Consider the following 20,103-nt stretch of genomic DNA (forward strand, 5'->3'; position numbering starts at 1 on the left):
GGAACAATGTGAATGAAATGCAAAATGATATATATGAGACAGTTCATGCTCATTGATCCAGTTGATCCACTTTGGGGAACAGGCCCAAAGAAATTAACCCAAAAGACAAAAAATAAGGAAAACAACTAGCACAAAAACATGCTTCTTAACAGCAAAAATTCAGACCCAACCACAAAGGCTGATAAGCAAACAATTCAATTCTTACAGGCATTTAACCAATACATATTATGCATGAAATGACAAGGATTTAGGCTAGGTCAAAAAATGTATTCATATAAAATAATATTAAGTGAAAAAAAGTCCACAAAAAATGTTCATGGCCTGATGAACACCATCTGGAAATAGACACATTTGCAACTATGCAAGGGTGTTAGTAGATCTTGATATTCATTTAATTTTTGTCAGTAAACCTTGATATTCATTGCTTTCTGCTACAAAACTTTTTAAGGTAAATGTAAAAAATATTAACTTTAATCCATATAATACTGTTGTAAGGTTTACCTTAAGTGTTTCCATGCTGTATTTCTTCTCCTTAAAGATTTTCTCAGTGGCTATAAAATGTACAGGATAAGTTCAAACTCCTTAACATAAATTCAAGGCCCTCTATGAGCTGGTCCCAAATTATTAAACCAGGTACTAGTGCTAGACTTTAAATACCAGCTCTACTTTTGTTAAACGGGTCTCTTCACTGGCCCTATCAAAGCAGCAAGCCCTTGACTCTTCTAGATGAGACAGTATGGTACAGTGTGGAAAGTAAGAGTCTGGAGTTGGGCAGACCCTGCTTTCAGGCCTTGTTCTGCTACTTCCAAACTGTGGGACCCTGTGCAGTTATTTCAACTCTTTGACTATCAAGGTATTCATCTGGGAAATGGATGTAATAACCCGTCCTCACAAGGTGGTTGTAAGGACTAAATTAGATGGCTGTTAGAGAATACCTAGCATGTAGCAGGGATAAGTAAGTGTTAGACTCTGTCCTGCTTCTTGCCCGATATATGCCCCTGTTCTCATGTCTTATCTGTATTGTAACCACCCCTAAACAGTCAGCTCAAATCTCAATCCTCTGAACACTTGAGCTGGCATTGGTAATTTCCATCCATGTAAACACTCATGAAGTACTTATATATTGCTCCATGGGGTTTTTTTAATTCCTCCAGCTAGTCATTCTGGTGAGGGAGACAGATATGAAAAAAGATAATGATAATACAGTGTGATTGGTGTTCTAATGGAGGTATGAACCAAGTACTATTCATTTACACACATAGAAATTCTGGCTCCCAATCTAGGCTATATCTTACATTTCTGGACATGCCATTCCCCTTAGCACCAGGTCGGGTACACAGAATTGCAGCTAAAGAGTAACCAAAATAATAACAATAATCCAATTTTTCTAACACATTATAATATTCAAAGCACTCTCCCAATTAACTATTTGATGTTCACAATAAGCTTGGGAGGAAAGAATAGCAGATGGGTCTTATCTTTCCCATTTTATAGAGAAGGAAACTAAGGTTTAGAAAGGTGAACTCACTCACCCGCAATCATACAGTTAGGTAAGTGGTAGAGTGAGGACTAAAACTCATATCTCCTGTTTCTGCATCCTCTGTTCTTCCCAGTGTCTGCTGTTTTGTTGTCATTAGTAGTAATATAAAAAGTTATAAATGACAATAATAATGGTAATGGTAATAAAATAACTGGTAAAAAACTTTAGCTACCTTTTTTATTGAATACCTGCTCTGTTCCAGGTACTACGATAATATACTCAGTACTTTATGCATATATTCTCATTTAACATTGGCCCTAACTCTGAAAGACAAGAAGCATTATGTCTGTTCTACAGTTGAGGAAACAGAGACACAGAGATGAGAAGTATAACCCCATAGTTAATTGGCAACAGATTCAGGTCCATCTGCTTTCCAAAGCCCAAGTAGTCAGAAGTACCAGTGGTTTTCAACCTTGGCTATACATTGGGAACATTGAAATTATACAGTACTGGGGACCCATCCCCAGAGAGCCTAGTTTAATTGATTGGGGTAGCACCTTGGTATGGGTATTTTTAAAAGCTTCCCAGGTGATGCTATGTATAACCAGAGTTGAGAACCATTAGGCCACATGATGCTGCTTGCTCACTGCAGATCAGATTATAACAGCTGACAATGCTGTTCCATTTCTACTGGTCACTGGAGGAGGTATTGGATAGGAAGCATATGCTACAGTCAGAGCCAGAAAACATTTCTACCTGAAGCTGTGTCCACCCTAAGGCTATTGTTTCCTTTGGTGAGAGAACCAGATGACAACCCCTGAAATATGAAACCCATTCATTTCCCAGTTGCAGCCACATCCAAATAGACATCAACCCAAGGCCTTGGAAAACAAATGTCATCAGCCTTGCATCCTCCTAGGCTCTTTATTGGGTGCTGCAAATTGATGATTCATTATAAGTCAAACTTTGAAGTAGTAGCAAAGGGCTTTCTTGTTTGAAAGACCCCCAGTGTTGTTCTCTCCTGCCTCTAATTTGTGACAGTATAGCCACAATGTCAAACTGAGGAGGCAGGGATGGAAGAGTAATAATAACTGGGAGTCAAAAGACCTAGATTCCAGTCTTAATACTAAAACTAACTTGCTGTGTGACCTTGAGCAGATCACTTCCCTACCTGTACAATGTGAACTTGGACTATTTTCCAGATCAGTAGGTCCATGATATAAGTCTATAGGCCTATATCTCTCCCTGCTGACTATTATATGCTACAGTGGAATACTCTAGAAGCCAGTTCTGATCATGTATCTAACCAGCTTGAAAAAAATCTCCAGATAGATAGATAGATAATAGTTAGATTTAGATTTCACAGCTCCCTGTTGCCTGCAGAATAAATTCAAACATTTTTTTAACCTGGAATTCACTACCTTCTTCCACCTGGCTTCAACTGATGTTTCTGGTCTAACTTTCTACCCTTCCTCTTTACATATCCCATAGTCCACAGAAACAGTATTATTTCTTGTTCCACGTACACATCCTACAATTAATCATCTCTCCTAGATGCCCTTTACCCCATCTAATATGCCCAAATTTGCATCATCTATTAAGATTCAGCTTAAGTGCCACAGCTCTTAGAAGCCTAATATGCTCCAAGTTCCTTTCTCTTAGTCTTACGGCACCAACCACCTTGTACTTTGAATCAGGGCTCTTTGTTTTGGTGGCTCTATCTCCCTTATTAGAATGGAGCAAACTGAGAGCTAGATCTAAATGGGATTCCTCTGTGTATTCACCAGGGGCCCAAGTAAATTGCTTTGCATGTAACTGGTATTCAATAAATACTCATTGAGAAAAGAAAAACGTAGTTCAGCCCATTAGAAGGACAACAGGAAAAGCTTTCCCTTTTGAAGTCCCCATTTGTGCCATCTGTGACACACACAAACATGATATACCCAAATTTCAGGGCTATTCTAAAATCTAAATTGAAAGGTGTTCAATAGACTGAGTGTTTCTTGAGGGCTTTTGTGCCCGGCCTTATGCTCTCACAACAAATGCAGACAAATGATTTGACATTGACTTTGCCATCCAGGGGCTTAAAACTGAGTTGAAGAATGAAGTCATACTCATGGGGAAAAAGCATGAATACAGTAACTCAGCATCCACAATTAAAGGGTCAAACTTGGGTGCCAAAAGAAGTGAGGTAAGGGAGAGTTCCCTGGGGCAGGATTGTCAAAAGGCTTCATGGAGGCAATAGGACTTTAGCTGGACTTTGAGGGGTGGCTAAGAATCCTTCCTTGCCCCTTCCCCTTATCAACAGTCCTCCTATTTCTGAGTGTTTGGCATGGTCAGAGATAGGCTGAGGGTGGAAAGAGTAGTTCTGAGCTCTTTTATGACACCTACATTTGAAGCTTGAGGCTTCTCATAGGCTCTAGAATATAGAAGAGTAAATATCTACCATCTTCCATGCCTGCCATTTCCTGAGAGGTCGTTACCCAACCAGTACCACTATCATTTTTTGAACTTCTATTATACTACCAGATGTTTTGTATACCTAACCTTACGTAATCCCCACAAAAACCTTACTGCAATATAGGCATTGTCCCCACTTACAGTTGAGAAAACTGGCTCAGAGAAGTGAAGTTTACCTAATTAGGATTGTGTAGTTAGTAATTAGCCTCCTGTAAAAGCAAAACAACTGCTACCTTTTACTTAGTACTCATTATGTGCCAAGTACATTGGTATCTCATTTCATCATTACAGCAATCCTATAGGCACAAATATCTTCATTTTACAAATTAGAAAACTAAGGCTCAGAGAGGTTGTGACTTGCCCAAGGTCCCACAACTAGGATGAGGCAGAGCCAGGATTCAAACTCACATCTCAGTGACTCTGGAGCCTAAGTCATATCTGAGACTCCACTAAGTCTTTTGAGCTTATTGGTATTTCTACCAAATTGTACTTCCTTTTAATTTATTTTTAACCTCGGTCCACAACTTGACTCTCTGGACCTCCCTCTCCAGCCCAACCTGTTCCCTCCCTCCCCATTCTCTATCAAATGACCATAACTAAAGAATTTTAGCATTTATAGATTTCTTAGGACTTGATGAACATCAGTATTCAACCTTAAGCCAATTTCTTCCACCTTTTTTTACATCCATCTACACCTTACCCAAGAGCACAGAGTAAAGGGAGGCTGTTTTGACTTGTAGATACCCTCAACCTTCTAGAATCATCTATTTCTTTCTACGACATTCCCCCATGATCACTTTAAAGCCTCTGACCCCTGTGGATCAACTTGGAGTTAGGCTCCAGGAAATCCAGAGAATGATAACTAAACACAGTACATTATTAAAAGCGTAATGAGTCCAAACAAGAAAATGTGGATAATGGCCACAAAGCTCATTACCGCAAGAGCAAGTCTGTGCCTAATACTTTTAGAGCAGATGCAAATGCTACTTATAGCATTAGTCACCCCAGTGGAGAATTGATGGCCCTGTGGCTGAGCAGGGCCTTACAAGCACCCTTTCCCCAAGCCCAAAAGCATGCTACCAGAATGCAGTCTTCTCTCTCCAGTCAAGACAGAGGCTCCTAAGCCCATATGTCATAGGGTCTCAGTGTGGATGTATTCTCCATTTTTATCTCAGAACCTCTGGCACCGTGAAGGGCTCTTTACCCCATGCTCCTACTGGAATGTATATCTAACTCCCACTAGAACATGGATGACACTGGACTGGGACTGGTTGCTTACATGCCAGCCTCGCCATGAACCTTTGGAGGGCAGGGAACATGGCCTTTCATCTTTGTCTCTCTAATTGCACAGCATTGTGCCTGAATAAATGAACAAATACATGTAAGTAGATGCCCTTCCTCTCCGTTCCCCAAAGGAAAGTCCTAAGTCCCTTTGTAGAAGCTACAAAAATGCCCTTTCCAAAGCCAGGCCTGGGAAGAGGCAGCAACATCAAAGGAAGGCAGGAAATTTGGCTTGTATAATTTTGTTCCTCTAAAAGTGAATGCTTCTTAGAAAACAGAAAGGGGAAGGTAGCTAAAGCCACTTAAGAAATAAGAATGTGATACCCAGGGAGCCGAGGTTCAACCCCCATCTCCACATCTTACAATATGGGTGACTCTGGGCAAGCTGTTTCACTTCTCTGAGCCTCAGTTTCTCCATCTGTGAAATGGGGAAAATAAAACCTATCTCAAAGGCCTATCAGAATGATTAGATGCAATAGAAGAAGAGACGTGTCCAGTTCCATGTGTGGAACAGAAAAGGGCCCCTGACAAAATTACATCAGCAAACAATATTGGTTACGTTATCAAGTTGAGTGTCATGGAACAAAGCAATTTAACATGCACCTTGTTTTTGCTATCTTTAATTACTAAGAAAATATGTGGAGCACATCCAGTCCATTCAAATGTTGGATCAATGCAAGGAGTGAAGATGGTGGATAGGACAGTGGCACAGTTGTATCACTAAAGCAAAGAGACCTATGCATTGATCCTCAGGATGGCAGGCAAAGCTCTGAAGAAGGAGCTGAACTGAAGTGACAACGACAAGATGCAGAGTGGGTAAGCTAAGGTGACAGCTCTCTCCCTCTGACACTGCCATTTCAGGCTGTGGGCTAGAACCTGTGGCTAACAACTATTAGTTATAGCTTGGGGTCAGAGCTGTTTGCAGTTTTTGTTTAGTTGATATTTGTTCTGATGCCCGAAAACTGTCACTGGAGTGACAACCAAATGGGGAGGAAGGGAGGTAATAAGACGTGAGGAGGTGGGAGTAGGGAAAGTTCAAAGAGGCAACTACACCAGAGGTTTGGCTAATTCTTCACCAAGGGCAGGAGTACTACCTCAGTTTTACTTCCTGTAGCCAAGGCTGGAGGCATGGGTCTTTGAAAAAACCTGCATCACACTGGCCTGTTGCTAACTGATTTAAGGCAGAAAGCAAAGCCAGGGAGTGCTGTGGCCCAGATTTAGATAGTCTGGCTGATACTGGACAGTCAAATGAGTACTCACATTAACTGAAACCATTAGATCAGAGCAGCTGCCGCCAGCAGCCTGAGGCAGGACTGTGGAGGAAGGGGAAGAGTGGAATGTCGTTGGGATTTAGCTTTGCAGCAGAAGATGGTGAAAGCGGAACTGATAGGGAGGGCTAAGTTACTGTGTGGGCTGAGCTGATAAGATCTGACTGACCCCAAGGCTTGGCGACAGGCAAGACAAACTTTACTGTGATGAATATAAGTTGAGTTATTCAATTATCCACCAGATTGATGTGAAGGTCAACATACGACTTATAAATTGAAGCAGTTGTCTACATAGAAGTCTGGCCTAACTTGCTACTTCCGAGAAGAGGCAAATCTTATGAAGGGGACGAAAAGGGGAAGGAATTAAGAACATATTCTGCATATTGATTATATAGCAGATACTTTATTTGTTATTCCTTTTAACCTTAGCAATAATTCTGAGGGAGGAACTGTTTCTCCCATTTACAGATAAGGAAACCAAGGTGCAAAGAGGTTAAATAACTTAACTGTAATCATACAGATGCATCAGTGTCAAGCTACAGAATTCATAGTCAGTTACTTAGTAGAAATCTTATCAGAGTTCCATAGAATAGCTTTACTGAATTGTGCTCTGAGACAATGCCATCAACCCATAATGAGGTTGTTACATGCAACAATCCACATCATGAAAGTAGCTCCAGACAATATGTAAATGAAGGAGCATGTTTCTGTTTATGGACATGGAAAATTGAATTTCATATAATTTTCGTGTCATGTCATATTTTTCTTTTGATTTTTTTTCAACAAATTAAGGCTTAGGTTTGCTAAGTCCTTATAAAAGCCTAAAGAGGGTAGGGACCCTGTATGTCTTATTCACTCTTATGTCTTCAACACCTAGAAAGGGGCCAGGTATACAGCAATTATTCTTACTATTTTTAAGTTCTTATATTTTTCTATATTGTGAAATGCCTTAAATCTTTTTTGGAACAGGACATGATATAAAACATAAGGCACATTTTTAAAAGGCTATCTAGCTAGAAAATAAAAGAGTCAGGATTTGGATCTAAGCCTTTGTGATATCAAAGTCTCTTTTTTCATAGAATTATATTCCCCCTAGTCCCCTCTAGATTAGTCACAACCTCCCAACATGAGTCTCCACATCCAGTAGCCAATTAAATTTGCAGAAGTCAGCCACATTTTGAATTTGTAATTTGTAACTTAAAAAGCCCATAGTTTTGCTGAAGTTGTGCCCTCTGGTCCCTATTTCTACTATACTGGAAAGTAAGAATGAGAAAACAATAGTTCACAGGTTCAAAGCTTCTTATAGGAAGGTAAAGTGATAGTTCTGCCTTACTGGAAAGAACACAGACTTTGATGCCTGCCAGACTTACTAAGACTTAGATCCCAGATCTGTCAGTTACTCACTATGAACCTTTGGCAATTAACACCTTTGGGAGCCTCAGTTTTCTAGTAGAAATAAAATAATAATAATAATAATTTATTCTTCACAGTAAGTTTGTGAGGATCAGAAATATTATGCTAGTACCTAGTACAGTGCCAGGAACATAGCAGATACTTAATAAATGGTAAATATAATGCACCTAACATAGAAGCACCAAAATATATAAGGCAATTATTAACAGACTTAAAGGAAGAAACTGATAGCAACACAATAATAGTAGGGGATTTTAACACCCAATTTACATCAATGGATAGATCATCCATACAGAAAGTCAACAAGGAAATAGCAGTCTTAAATGAAACATTAGACCAGATGGATTTGATAGATTTGTACAGAGCATTCCATCCAAAAGTAGCAAAATACATATTCTCCTCAAGTGCACATGGAACATTCTCAAGGATAGACCATATGTTGGGACACAAAACAAGTCTCAGTAAATTTAAGAAGATTGAAATCATATCAGGCAACCTTTCCAATCACAGTGGAATGAAACTAGTAATCAACTACAAGAATTTACAAGAATTACAAATACGTGGAGAATGAACAACATACTACTGAAAAACTATTGGGACAACAAAGAAATCAAAGGAGAAATCGAAAATTACCTGAAGAAAAATGAAAATGAAAATACGACATACTTAAATTTATGGAATGCAACAAAAGTGGTACTAAGAGGGAAGTTTATAGGAACACAGGCCTACCTCAAGAAACAAGAAACAAATCTCAAAGAAACAATCTAACCTTACACCTAAATGAACTAGAAAAAAAAGGAAAAAAATGAAGCTCAAAGTCAGTACAAGAAAGGAAATAATAAAGATCAGAGTGGAAATAAATGAAATAGAGACCAAAAAGACAATAGAAAAGATCAATGAAGCTAAGAGCTGGTTCTTTGAAAAGATAAACAAAATTAACAAAACTTTAGCTAGACACTAAGAAAAAAGAGAAAAGTCTCTGATAAGTAAAATCAGAAATGAAAGAACAGACATAATAACAGATACCACAGAAATACAAATAATTATAAAAAAATGTTATGAACAGCTATATGCCAACAAATCGGCCAACCTAGAAGAAATGGACAAATTCTTGAATCCCAACCTTCCAAGACTAAGTCGTGAAGAAAGAAAATCTGAATAGACTGATCACTAACAAGGAAGTTAAAACAGTAAACAAAAACCTCTACCAAACAAAAGTCCAGGACGATACGGCTTTGTAAGTGAATTCTACCAAACATTCAAAGAAGATTTAATACCTATCCTTCTCAAACTTTTCTAAAAACTTAAAGAGGAGGAAAAACTTCCTAACTGATTTCACAAGGCCAACATTACCCTGATACCAAAACCAGACAAGGACAACACACACACACACACACACACACACACACACACACACACACACACACAGTTACAGACCAATATCTCTGATGAACATGGATGCAAAAATCCTCAACAAAATATTAGCAAATACAGTACAATACATTAAAAGGATCATACATCGTGATCAAGTGAGATTTACTCCAGGGATGCAAGGATGGTTCAATATGTACAAATCAATCAATGTATACACCACACATTAACAAAATGAAAACTAAAAAAATGTATCATCTCAATAGATATAGAAAAAGCATTTGACAAGATTCAATACCCACATATGATAAAAATTCTCAATAAAATGGGTATAGAAGGAAGTACCTCAACATAATAAAGGCCATATATTACAAACTCACAGGCAACATCATACTCAATGGTGAAAAACTGAAAGTTATCCCTCTAAGATCAGGAACAGGACAAGGGTGCCCACTCTCACCACTCTTATTAAACATAGAATTGGAAGTCCTAGCCAGAGCAATTAGGCAATAAAAAGAAATAAAATGAATCTAAATTGGAAAGGAAGAAGTAAAACTGTCACTATTTGCAGATAATATTATTTTATATATAGAAAACCCTAAAGGCTCCATCAAAGAACTATTAGAAATAATAAACAAATACAGTAAAGTTAAAGGGTACAAAATCAACACACAAAAATATGATGTGTTTCTATATGCTAACAATGAACTATCAGAAAGAAAAATTAAGAAAATAATACCATTTACAATTGCAGCAAAAATAACAAAATACCTAGGAATAAATTTAACTAAGAAGGTGAAAAACCCGTACACTGAAAAGTATAAGGCATTGTTAAAAGAAATTGAAGAAGACACAAATAAATGGAAAGTTATTCCATGCTCATGGGTTGGAAGAATTGCCATTGTTAAAATGCTCATATTACCAAAAGCAATCTAAAGTTTTTGTGCAATCCCTATCAAAATCCCAAGGACAGCTTTCACAGAAATAGAACAAAAAATTCTAAACTTTATATGGAACCAAAAAACAAGCTGAAAAGTCAAAGCAATTCTGAGAAAAAAAAGAACAAAGCTGGAGGTATTACATTCCCTGATTTTAAACTATATTACAAAGCTACTGTAATGGAACAGCATAGTGTTGGTAGAACAGACACATATATCAAAAAAAGAGAATTGAGGGCCCTGAAATAAACCCATGCACACATGGAAAATTAATTAATGACAAAGGAGCAAAGATCACAGAATGCAGAAAGATATTTTCTTCAATAAATGGTGCTGGGAAAACTGGACAGCCACAAAGAAAAGAAAGAAAGAAACTAGACCACTATCTCACAACATACAAAAAAATCAACTCAAAATAAATACTTGAGGGGCTTCCCTGGTGGCACAGTGGTTGAGAATCTGCCTGCCAATGCAGGGGACACGGGTTCGAGACCTGGTCTGGGAAGATCCCACATGCCGCGGAGCAACTAGGCCCATGAGCCACAATTACTGAGCCTGCGCGTCTGGAGCCTGTGCTCCGCAACAAGAGAGGCTGCGATAATGAGAGGCCTGCGCACCGCGATGAAGAGTGGCCCCCACTTGCCACAACTAGAGAAAGCCCTCGCACAGAAACGAAGACCCAACACAGCCATAAATAAGTAAATTAAATAAATAAATAAACCCAAAAAAAGTTTAAAAAAAAAGAAAAAAAAGATCCCGCGTGCTGCAACTAAGACCCAGCGCAGCCAAATAAATAGATAAATAAATATTTTTTAAAAAATAAATAAATAAATACTTGAGTGTAAAGCCTGAAATAATAACACTCCTAGAAGAAAACATAGGGAGTACATTCTTTGACATTGATCTTAGTAATATCTTTTTGAATATTCTCCTTGGGCAAGAGAAACAAAAGCAAAAATAAGCAAATAGGACTACATCAAACTAAAAAGCTTCTGCACAGCAAAGGAAAACTTCCACAAAAAATGAAAAGACAGGGCCTCCCTGGTGGTGCAGTGGTTGAGAATCTGCCTGGCAATGCAGGGGACACGGGTTCGAGCCGTGGTCTGGGAAGATCGCACATGCCGCGGAGCAACTGGGTCCGTGAGCCACCATTACTGAGCCTGCGCGTCTGGAGCCTGTGCTCTGCAACAAGAGAGGCCGCGATAGTGAGAGGCCCGCGCACCTCGGTGAAGAGTGGCCCCCGCTTGCCACAACTAGAGAAAGCCCTCGCACAGAAATGAAGACCCAACACAGCCAAAAATAAATAAATAAATAAAATTTAAAAATAATCTGTTTGTACTTTTAAAAAAATGAAAAGACAACCTACTGAATGGGAGAAGATATTTTCAAATCATATAACTGATAAGGGGTTAATGTCCAAAATATTTAGAGAACTCATAAAACTCAACAACAAAAAAACCCAAACAACCTAATTTAAAAATGGAAAGAGTAGCTGTGTGGACATTTTTCCAAAGAAGATATACTGATGGCCAACAGGAACATTAAAAAGTGTTCAACATCATTAATTATTAGGGAAATGCAAATCAAAGCCCCAGTGAGATAGCACATCATGCCCATTAGAAGGGCTAGTTTTTAAAAGACAAGAAATAACAGATGTTAGAGAGGGTGTGGAGAAAAGGGAACCCTCATGCACTGTTGGTGGGAATGTAACTTGGTACAGCACCTTGGAAAACAGTATGGAGATTCCTCAAAAAATTAAGAATAGAACTACCATATGATCCATGTATTCTACTGCTGGGCATTTATATAAATAACATGAAAACACTAATTCAAAAAAATATATGCACCCCTATGTTCATCACAGCATTATTTATAATAGTTAAGATATGGAAAAAACCTAAGTGCTCAGCAATGGATGAATAAAGATGTGATATATGCAAAGGAATACTATTCTGCCATAAAAAGATGAAATACTGCCATTCTCAACAACATGGATGAACCTTGAGTGTATTACGCTAAGTGAAAGAAGTCAGATGGAGAAAAACAAATACCAAGTGACTTAACTCATGTGGAAAAAAACAAACAGACAAAAAAAACCAAAACAGGAAACGTAGGTAAGAGAAGAGCCATGATTATTATGAATGGTTTTTATGTTCTTGCCCACCATTCCAATATTAGTGGTAATAAACTGGAACAGATTTCTACTTAAATATCTACAACTTCAGAAAGATCTCAAGGTACAAAGTAGTTGAGGTGGAGATGGGTTCAAGATGGCAGAGTAGAAGTACGTCCGCTAACTCCCTCTTACAAGAGCACTGGAATCACAACTAACTGGTGAACAATCATTAACAGGAAATACTGGAACTCATCAAAAAAGATACCTGACATACAAAGACAAAGGAGAAGCTGCAATGAGATGGTAGGAGGGGAGCAATCATAATAAAATCAAATCCCATAACTGCTGGGTGGGTGACTCACAAACTGGAGAACAATTATACCACAGAAGTCCATCCACTGGAGTGAAGGTTCTGAGCCCCACGTAAAGCTTTCCAACCTGAGGGTCCGGCAACGGGAGGAGGAATTCCCAGAGAATCAGACTTTGAAGGCTAGTGGGATTTGACTGCAGGACTTCAATAGGACTGCAGGAAACAGAGACTCCACTCTTGGAGGGCACACACAAAGTAGTGTGCACATCAGGACCCAGGGGGAACGAGCAGTGACCCCATAGGAGACTGAACCAGACCTACCTGCTAGTGTTGGAGGGTCTCCTGCAGAGGTGGGGGGCAGCTGTGGCTCACCATGGGGACAAGGACACTGGCAGCAGAAATTCTGGGAAGTACTCCTTGGCGTGACCCCACCCAGTGTCTGCCATTAGCCTCAGCAAAGAGCTGGGTATGCTCCAGTGTTGGGTCACCTCAGGCCAAACAGCCAACAGGAGGGAACCCAGCCCCACCCATCAGCAGACAAGCAGATTAAAGTTTTACTGAGCTCTGTCCACCAGAGCAACACCCAGCTCTACCCACCACCAGTCCCTCCCATCAGGAAGTTTGCACAAGCCTCTTAGATACCATCATCCACCAGAGGGCAGACAACAGAAGCAAGAAGAACTACAATCCTGCAGCCTGTGAAACAAAAACCACATTCACAGAAAGACAGACAAAATGAAAAGGCAGAGAACGATGTACCAGATGAAGGAACAAGATAAAACTCCAGAAAAACAACTAAATGAAGTGGAGATAGGCAACCATGCAGAAAAAGAATTCAGAATAATGACAGTGAAGATGATCCAGGACGTCGGAAAAAGAATGGAGGCAAAGATCTAGAAGATGCAAGAAAGGTTTAACAAAGACCTAGAAGAAATAAAGATCAAACACCTAGAAGAATTAAAGAACACAAAAGAGAGACGAACAAAACAATAACTGAAATGAAAAATACACTAGAAGAAATCAATAGCAGAATAAGGGAGGCAGAAGAACTGATAAGTGACCTGGAAGACAGAATGGTGGGATTCACTGCCGCAGAACAGAGTAAAGAAAAAAAAAAAATGAAAAGAAATGAAGACAACCTAAGAGACCTCTGGGACAACCTTAAACACACCAACATTTGCATTAGAGGGGTCCCAGAAGGAGAAGAGGGAGTGAAAGGAACCAAGAAAATATTTGAAGAGATTATAGTTGAAAATTTCCCTAACATGGGAAAAGAAATAGCTACCCAAGTCCAGGAAGCGCAGAGAGTCCCATACAGGATAAACCCAAAGAGAAACACCCCAAGACACACAGTAATAAAATTGACAAAAATTAAAGAAAAAGAAAAATTATTAAAAGCAACAAGGGAAAAATGACAAATAACATACAAGGGAACTCCCATAAGGTTAACAGCTGATTTCTCAAAAGAAACTCTACAAGCCAGAAGTGAGTGGCATAATATACTTAAAGTGATGAAAGGGAAGAACCTACAACCAGGATTAATCTACACAGCAAGGATACCATTCAGATTCGATGGAGAAATCAAAAGCTTTACAGACAAGCAAAAGCTAAGAGAATTTAGCACCACCAAACCAGCTCTACAACAAATGCTAAAGGAACTTCTCTAAGTGGGAAACACAAGATAAGAAAAGAACCTACAAAAACAAACCCAAAACAATTAAGAAAATGGTAATAGGAACATACATATCGATAATTACCTTAAATATGAATGGATTAAATGCTCCAACCAAAAGACAAAGGCTTGCTGAATGGATACAGAAACAAGACCCATATATATGCTGTCTACAAGAGACCCACTTCAGACCTAGGGACACATACAGACTGAAAGTGAGGGGATGGAAAAAGATATTCCATGCAAATGGAAATCAAAAGAAAGCTGGAGTACCAATACTCATATCAGAAAAAATAGACTTTAAAATAAAGAATGTTACAAGAGACATGGAAGGACACTACATAATGATCAGGGGATCAGTCCAAGAAGAAGAGATAACAATTATAAATATATACGCACCCAATATAGGAGCACATCAATACATAAGGCAAATGCTAACAGCTATAAAAGAGGAAACCAACAGTAACACAATACTAGTGGGGGAATTTAACACCTCACTTACACCAATGGACAGATCAACCAGACAGAAAATTAGAAAGGAAACACAAGCTTTAAATGACAAAATAGACCAGATAGATATAACTGATATTCATAGGACATTCCATCTGAAAACAGCAGATTACACTTTCTTCTTAAGTGAACACGGAACACTGTCCAGGATAGATCACATCTTTGGTCACAAATCAAGCCTTGGTAAATTTAAGAAAATTGAAATCATATCAAGCATCTTTTCCGACCACAAGGCTATGAGATTAGAAATAAATTACAGGGGAAAAAAGACGTAAAAAAAAAAAAAACCACGCATGGAAGCTAAACAGTACATTACTAAATATCCAAGAGATCACTGAAGAAATCAAAGAGGAAATCAAAAAATACCTAGAGACAAATGACAACAAAAACACGATGATCCAAAACCTATGGATGCAGCAAAGGCAGTTCAAAGAAGGAAGTTTACAGCAATACAATCCTACCTCAAGAAACAAGAAAAATCTCAAATAAACAATCTAACCTTACACCTAAAGTAACTGGAGAAAGAAGAACAAACAAAACCCAAAGATAGTAGAAGGAAAGAAATCATAAAGGTCAGAGCAGAAATAAATGAAATAGAAACAAGGATAACAATAGCAAAGATCAATAAAACTAAAAGCTGGTTCTTTGAGAAGATAAACAAAATTGATTAACCTTTAGCCAGACTCATCAAGAAAAAGAGGGAGAGGACTCAAATCAATAAAATTAGAAATGAAAAAGGAGAAGTTAGAAAGGACACCATAGAAATACAAAACATCATAAGAGAGACTACTACAAGCAACTGTATGCCAATAAAATGGACAACCTGGAAGAAATGGACAAATTCTTAGAAAGGTATAACCTTCCAAGACTGAACCAAGAATAAATAGAAACTATGAACAGATAAATCACAAGTAATGAAATTGAAACTGTGATTAAAAATTTTCCAACAAACAAAAGTTAAGGATGCGATGGCTTCACAGGTGAATTCTATCAAACATTCAGAGAAGAGCTAATACCCATCCTTCTCAAACTCTTCCAAAAATTTGCAGAGGAAGGAACACGCCCGAACTCATTCTACGAGGCCACCATCACCCTGATACCAAAACCAAAGATACTACAAAAAAAGAAAATTACAGACCAATATCACTGATGAAGATAGATGCAAAAATCCTCCACAAAATACTAGCAAACAGAATCCAGTAACACATTAAAAGGATCATACACTATGATCAAGTGGGATTTATCCCAGGGATGCAAGGATTCTTCAATATATGCAAATAAATCAATGTGATACACCATATTAACAAATTGAAGAATAAAAACGATATGATCATTTCAATAGATACTGAAAGAACTTTTGACAAAATTCAACACCTATTTATGATAAAATACTCGCCAGAGAGTGGGCATAGAGGGAACCTACCTCAGCATAATAAAGCCATGTACAACAAACCCACAGCAAACATCATTCTCAATGGTGAAAACCTGAAAGCATTTCCGCTAAGGTCAGGAACAAGACAAGGATGTCCACTCTCGCCACTATTATTCAACATAGTTCTGGAAGTCGTAGCCATGGCAATCAGAGAAGAAAAAGAAATAAAAGGAATACAAATTGGAAAAGAAGAAGTAAAACTGTCACTGTTTGCAGATGACATGGTAATATACATAGATAATCCTAAAGATGCCACCAGAAAACTACTAGAGCTAATCAGTAAATCTGGTAAAGTTGCAGGATACAAAATTAATGCACAGAAATCTCTTGCATTCCTATACACTAATAATGAAACATCAGAAAGAGAAATTAAGGAAACACTCCCATTCACCATTGCAACAAAAAGAATAAAATACTTAGGAATAAACTTGCCTAAGGAGGTAAAACACCTGTACTCAGAAAACTGTAAGACATTGATGAAAGGAATCAAAGATGACACAAACAGATGGAGAGCTATACCATGTTCTTGGGTTGGAAGAATCAATATTATGAAAATGACTATACTACCCAAAGCAATCTACAGATTCAATGCAATCCCTATCAAATTACCAATGGCATTTTTTACAGAACTAGAACAAAAATTTTAAAATTGGTATGGAGACACAAAAAACCCCAAATAACCAAAGCAATCTTTAGGGGAAAAAAATGGAGCTGGAGGAATGAGACTGACTTCAGACTATACTACAAAGCTACGGTAATCAAGACAATATGGTACTGGCACAAAAGCAGAAATATAGATAAATGGAACAGGATAGAAAGCCCAGAGATAAACCCATGCACTTATGGTTAACTAATGTATGACAAAAGAGGCAAGGATATACAATGGAGAAAAGGTAGTCTCTTCAATAAGGTGGTACTGGGAAAACTGGACAGCTACATGTAAAAGAATGAATTAGAAAACTCCCTAACACCATACAGAAAAATAAAATGGATTAAATACCTAAATGTAAAACTGGACCCTATAAAACTTAGAGGAAAACATAGGAAGAACTATGTAAAGAACTCTTTGACATACATCACAGCAATTTCTTTTTTGACCCACCTCCTAGAGTAATGGACATAAAAGCAAAAATAAAGAAATGGGACCTAATGAAACTTAAAAGCTTTTGCACAGCCAAGGAAACCATAAACAAGCCGAAAAGACAATCCTCAGAATGGGAGAAAATATTTGCAAATGAATCAATGAACAAAGGATTAATCTCCAAAACATACAAACAGCTCCTGCAGCTCAGTATTAAAAAAACAAACAACCCAATCAAAAAACAGGCAGAAGGCCTAAATAGACATTTCTCTAAAGAAGACATACAGATGACCAAGAGGCACATGAAAAGCTGCTCAACATCACTAATTATTAGAGAAATGCAAATCAAAACTACAATGAGGTATCACCTCTCACTGGTTAGAATGGGCATCATCAGAAAATCTACAAACAACAAATGCTGGAGAGGCTGTGGAGAAAAGGGAACCCTCTTGCACTGTTGGTGGGAAAGTAAATTGGTACAGCCAGTATGGAGAACAGTATGGAGGTTCATTAAAAAACTAAAAATAGAACTACCCTATGACCCAGCAATCCCACTACTGGGCATATACCCAGAGAAAACCATAAATCAGAAAGACACATGCACCCCAATGTTCATTGCATCACTGTTTACAATACCCAGGTCATGGAAGCAACCTAAATGCCCACTGACAGACGAATAGATACAGAAGATGTGGTCCATATATACAATGGAATATTAGTCAGTCATAAATAGGAACGAAATTGGGTCATTTGTAGAGACGTGGATGGACCTAGAGAGTGCCATACAGAGCGAAGTAAGTCAGAAAGAGAAAAACAAATATCGTATATTAATGCATATATGTGGAATCTAGAAAAATGGTACAGATGATCTGGTTTGCAAGGCAGAAATAGAGACACAGATGTAGAGAACAAACTTATGGACACCAAGGGGGGAAAGGGAGTGGCGGGGTGGTGGTGGGATAAAAAAAAAAAATGAAACCTAAGTAAGAGATTACAAAGTCCATTCAATGGAGAATATTTTTAATTGGTAAGATCCTATGCATAATTCTATGTTATTATAATGAAATTATTAAAGTGAACAATTTCTAGGGAAATATTAAAAACAAAATAGTTGAGGTAATTTCTCTTCCCCGTGGGATTCCCAAGCACTTACCCTCCTTGTGGTGAGCCAGGGGCCGAGGAGCTGGTCTCTTTACATGGAAAGAGGAGGCCTTAGTGGGCCCAGGGCCTGGCACAGGTCCATTGGTGGCCTTTGGTATGGCCTTGGTCCCTCCATCCTGCAGCCTAGATACCAACTTCCCCACATCCACCTCGAGGCAGGACTCCAACTTGCCATCTGAAACAGGCCTGCTTGGGGATTTCCTCCCATGATCTGCTTCCCCACTTCTCTGCATAGGCATTTTTGGGTGTTGTGGCATCTTGGAGGGTTCTATACTGCTGATGATAGTACCATTTGGTGTTCTGTGTTGGATTTCATCTAGGAAAAGATGGTGCAAAGAGGAAAGATTAATGATAACCTTTGTATACATAATATTGCAAAGTTATACACATATTCAAAGGAGCTACTGTCATGGAACAAATCAATGATATCCCACAAAATCAGTCTCTACCCATTGCAGTTCACGTGGAGTCACAAGTCTCATAAAACAGGGAATTCAATTTAAGATCTGAGTATTATTTTCATGACCACAATTCAGCAAAACCACAATATGCCAAGATACTTTATTTAAAGGGATATGTAAAAAAGGGACTTAAGAGCCCCCAATCAATTGTACATTATATTACTTTTAAATAAGGCACCATTTAATCATTAACTATTTCTATTTCTCTCAAAAGTAATTTATAAAGATCTCTCAAATTTCAAGGTAATACACTTAACAGAATTTAACTTCTTTCTCCATCCTCATAAAGACATCCTCAACTCACCATTTTATGGCTTTCCCTTAGCTCTTGTGGTCTACAATTTCCTGTGACAATAGTATATGCTTTTCAGTTGTCCTGTTTCTTAATTAAAGCTTTGAGTCTCTAATGAGAGCCAAGGATATTCTCCCTAGAAAAATTAACCTACACAAATACATGTAAAATTTTGAAAACTAATTTTAAGAGATTCATGGAACCCCCTGAAGCTGTTAATGAACCCCCGATTGAGAACTCCTGCTCTAAGGAAATTATCACCTTCCTTGGTAATAGAAAACCTAGATCAGAGTGTAGTGGTTAAGAACAGAGGTTCTGGTCAGCTAAATGAGACCTGAGAGATATGTCAACCAGTTGTAATATATGGGTCTTATTTGGATCCTGATTTTTTTCAAAAAAAATGTAAAAATAGGAGAATTTGAATACTGACTAGATAGTGATCTTAAGGAATTACTATTTTGTTTAGTGTTCTTTTCTTTTACGTATGATGATGGAATTGAGATTTTGGTTAAAATAGTGTTCTTATCTTTTACAGGTACATACTGAAACATTTATGGATGAAATGACATGATGTCTGAGTTGGGGCAATGGGTAGGGGTATAGATGAAACAAGATTGGGCATGTGGCAAGGATTCTTCAAAAAACGCAAATCAATCAATGTGATATACCATATTAACAAACGAAAGGAGAAAAAACATATGATCATCTCAATAGATGCAGAAAAAGCATGAAGAAGATGTTCTGGAATTAGATGTTTGCACAAGCTTGTGAATATACTAAAAACCACTGACCTACACTTGAAAGGGGTGAATTTTATGTCATATGAATTATATCTCAGTTTAAAAAAAAGTTAGAAA

The 20,103-nt window shown here is 38.1% G+C and overlaps 1 protein-coding gene across 5 annotated transcripts in view; it reads right to left on the reverse strand.

Moving 5' to 3' along the window:
- Window positions 1-20,103, reverse strand: part of OPHN1 (oligophrenin 1) — a 617,232-nt gene that overhangs the window by 16,019 nt on the left and 581,110 nt on the right. For all 5 annotated transcript variants that reach the window (XM_082376596.1, XM_082376595.1, XM_082376597.1 and 2 more), the window contains one exon: window positions 18,486-18,809. In XM_082376596.1, the coding sequence (XP_082232722.1) occupies window positions 18,486-18,809 (324 nt within the window). The remainder of the gene's footprint in view (window positions 1-18,485; window positions 18,810-20,103) is intronic.

The sequence above is a fragment of the Balaenoptera borealis genome, assembly GCF_965194805.1.
Source record: "Balaenoptera borealis genome assembly, chromosome: X".
Lineage (NCBI taxonomy): Eukaryota > Metazoa > Chordata > Mammalia > Artiodactyla > Balaenopteridae > Balaenoptera > Balaenoptera borealis.